At 37.8% G+C, this 2595-nt stretch overlaps 1 protein-coding gene across 1 annotated transcript; it reads right to left on the reverse strand.

Moving 5' to 3' along the window:
* Positions 1-516: 516 nt before the first annotated feature.
* Positions 517-2224, reverse strand: LOC104096817 (F-box/kelch-repeat protein At3g23880-like). Its single transcript, XM_009603250.4, has one exon. It carries the CDS (start codon positions 2040-2042, stop codon positions 702-704), a length of 1341 nt encoding a protein of 446 aa, XP_009601545.1. The 5' UTR covers positions 2043-2224; the 3' UTR covers positions 517-701.
* Positions 2225-2595: the final 371 nt, after the last annotated feature.

The following is a 2595-nucleotide window of genomic DNA, read 5'->3' on the forward strand; positions in this document are numbered from 1 at the left end:
AAAACAAGTGCCAAATCCATCAAGAAAGTAATCTATGGACAGGAAAGGATATGCATAGGATGTTTGCATTTTTTACTGTAGAAAAGTGTAGGTTTTTTCAGCACTAAGAGAGTCAAGCAATTCCAATAGACGATATCAAAGGCTTAATTCATAAACATTGCACTTAAGTGCACCAAAAAGGCAAAAACTATTAGCCTCTTGTATGATACATTCATTCAAGCAGTACCCTGGTAGCAACCTAATCACACACGAGGAGAAGACAGACAATCTTAGGTACAGTCAGTTGACCGAGATTAAGTGGCTGCAAGCCAGTGTAATCTGAAGGTAGTGCAAGTCTAAATGTTTGGTTTAGGGGCACGTTGAAAACATTCCAGCAGATAGTTTTACATACTCTTATCAAAACGAGCATAGGCCAAGGAAAAGCTACGCTTATCTATGATAAACTAAAAGTAACTTCTCAACAAAAGCAACATTTGAAAAACCACATATGGAACAAAATAAGGAACAGCTGCAGAATTAGAAATAAAGTGCATAATGGAACTGATTGCAAGGTCAGTACTAGCAAACTAACATATGTCAACAAGGCATGGATGCTACAGTCATTCCATAATGCTACTATATAAGTTGATAAACTATCAAATTCTCAGAAACTACGCAGCACAAGTTTTCAAAATAGTATCACTAGGATTTGAGCTATATAGCTAGTCAAAAGCAAATACATGGAGACCCGAATATAAGGCAAATCCTGATTCATGAAGACTAGCTTTTGCGAAAAGTGTACTCCAATACCAGTTCTTCAACATCTCTATCTCATTGCGTGCATATTGTAGTTGAGGCGGTACCCCATTCGCCTCTTCAGAATCAGATGCATCGGAAGGTTCAGCTGCAGCCCCACCACTTCCATCAAGCAACACTAGACTCTCAGCATATTCGCTCAAGAAGAAGGACTCTTTACCACCATGGATACCAAGATCCTTAAATTCCTTGCGCTCGGGATCATATGATATAAGATCGCCAACACACTTCTCTACCAGAAATTCCCCATTTCTCCTGAACCCAATAGCATGTGAAAGCCCTCTCTCCAAAATCACTACAAATTTCTTAGTCCAGGAATTTAGTTCACCATATTGGTTCATAACCCAAACAGCACAACAATCACACGATTCACCCCGATCACGACCCTTTTCGTACCAAATCATAGAAATCAGTTCCCCACACGAACTTACAGTCAAATCCAAAGGTGATACATGTACCAGCTCTCGCGGCAAACCCATCTCACTAAACGTCTCATCACTTAAATCAAAAACCAACAGGCTATTTGAAAAAACCCCACCTTCACTCTTACGATAGCAAACCCAATGAATAGCCCCATTTAGATAAACACTGCTATAGAAATACTCAACAATTTTACAACTGATGTCATTTGAGTTAACTGTTTTCCATAAACCAGTACTTAAACTATAGACCTCAACTTCAGGAGGCAGTACAGTATAAGCACCGTTAAATCCCTGCAAATAGGCAATCCTCACCACTTTATGATCATTTGTTTTGTAATCAAACCCAAACCCAAGGCAAAACATGTAAGGCCCATATGGACCAAAGTGAACACGAGGCGTAGGGAGTGTTATGCCTTTGCGAATAGCAGGGTTCCAGAGAATGATAGTATACGTGTAACCAAAGAGATCATCAGAGAGGCAAAATAAACCATTGCACAAACCCACAACTCTAAAGTGGTTCTTAGACCTAGTTTTGAAGGGAAACTTGAGTTCCTTAATTAGGGTTAGGTTTTCAGGTTTTGAAGAGTCAAGGTAAACAGAGTAGTGCTCTTGTTTCCTGGGTTTGAGGGAGAGGTGGCGGAGGAGGAGAAGGGAAGTGGTAGTAGTAGTAGTAGAAACAGAGTGAGATAAGTGAGTGGAGATGAAATTAGGAGATGAAATGAGAGAACACCATTGTTTTGAAACACACCTGAATTGTAAAAGGCTTTCAACGGGCAACCTGCTAAGGATTTGGGGTAGCAAACTATCAGGCAGATAATCAGACATTGTTTTACGATTTTTTTCAGCTCTTTGTTGTTTCTACGGAGAAGACAACAATGAACAAAGTAAGAAAAAAACCCTAGGGATTATATGGGTGCTGTCTCCTAAAGTTAAAATCCTTACGCTGCAGAGAAAGGAAAAAAGCTACATGTTCTTCAGCTTTCTGAGCACAATATGACAAATAGCACAGAAAAGCTGATATGGAGTACTAGTACTGAACAAAAAGCATTTTTTCGTTTTTATTATTTTGTCCAATTTCTTTGGGTCAAAGGAAATATAAATAATATAATATTACAGCACAGTCTAATTTTGAATGGTTAAAGAATGTAAAATTTTAAGTTTTACTATGAGAATTATACGAAACAGTTTTCTATATAAACTGACGTTATAATCGAAAAGTTCAACAAAATTACTAGTGAAAGAGTTCTAAATAAAAGATGATAAATCACTGAACTTTGTTTCTGTTTTAAACCTATGGTGATGTTGAGTTAATAACCGTTTTCAATATATCTAAGCTCTATTTTATTTGATCAATCCAAGCATATGCAGTTTCGCAATT

The sequence above is a fragment of the Nicotiana tomentosiformis genome, chromosome 7 (genome assembly GCF_000390325.3).
Source record: "Nicotiana tomentosiformis chromosome 7, ASM39032v3, whole genome shotgun sequence".
Lineage (NCBI taxonomy): Eukaryota > Viridiplantae > Streptophyta > Magnoliopsida > Solanales > Solanaceae > Nicotiana > Nicotiana tomentosiformis.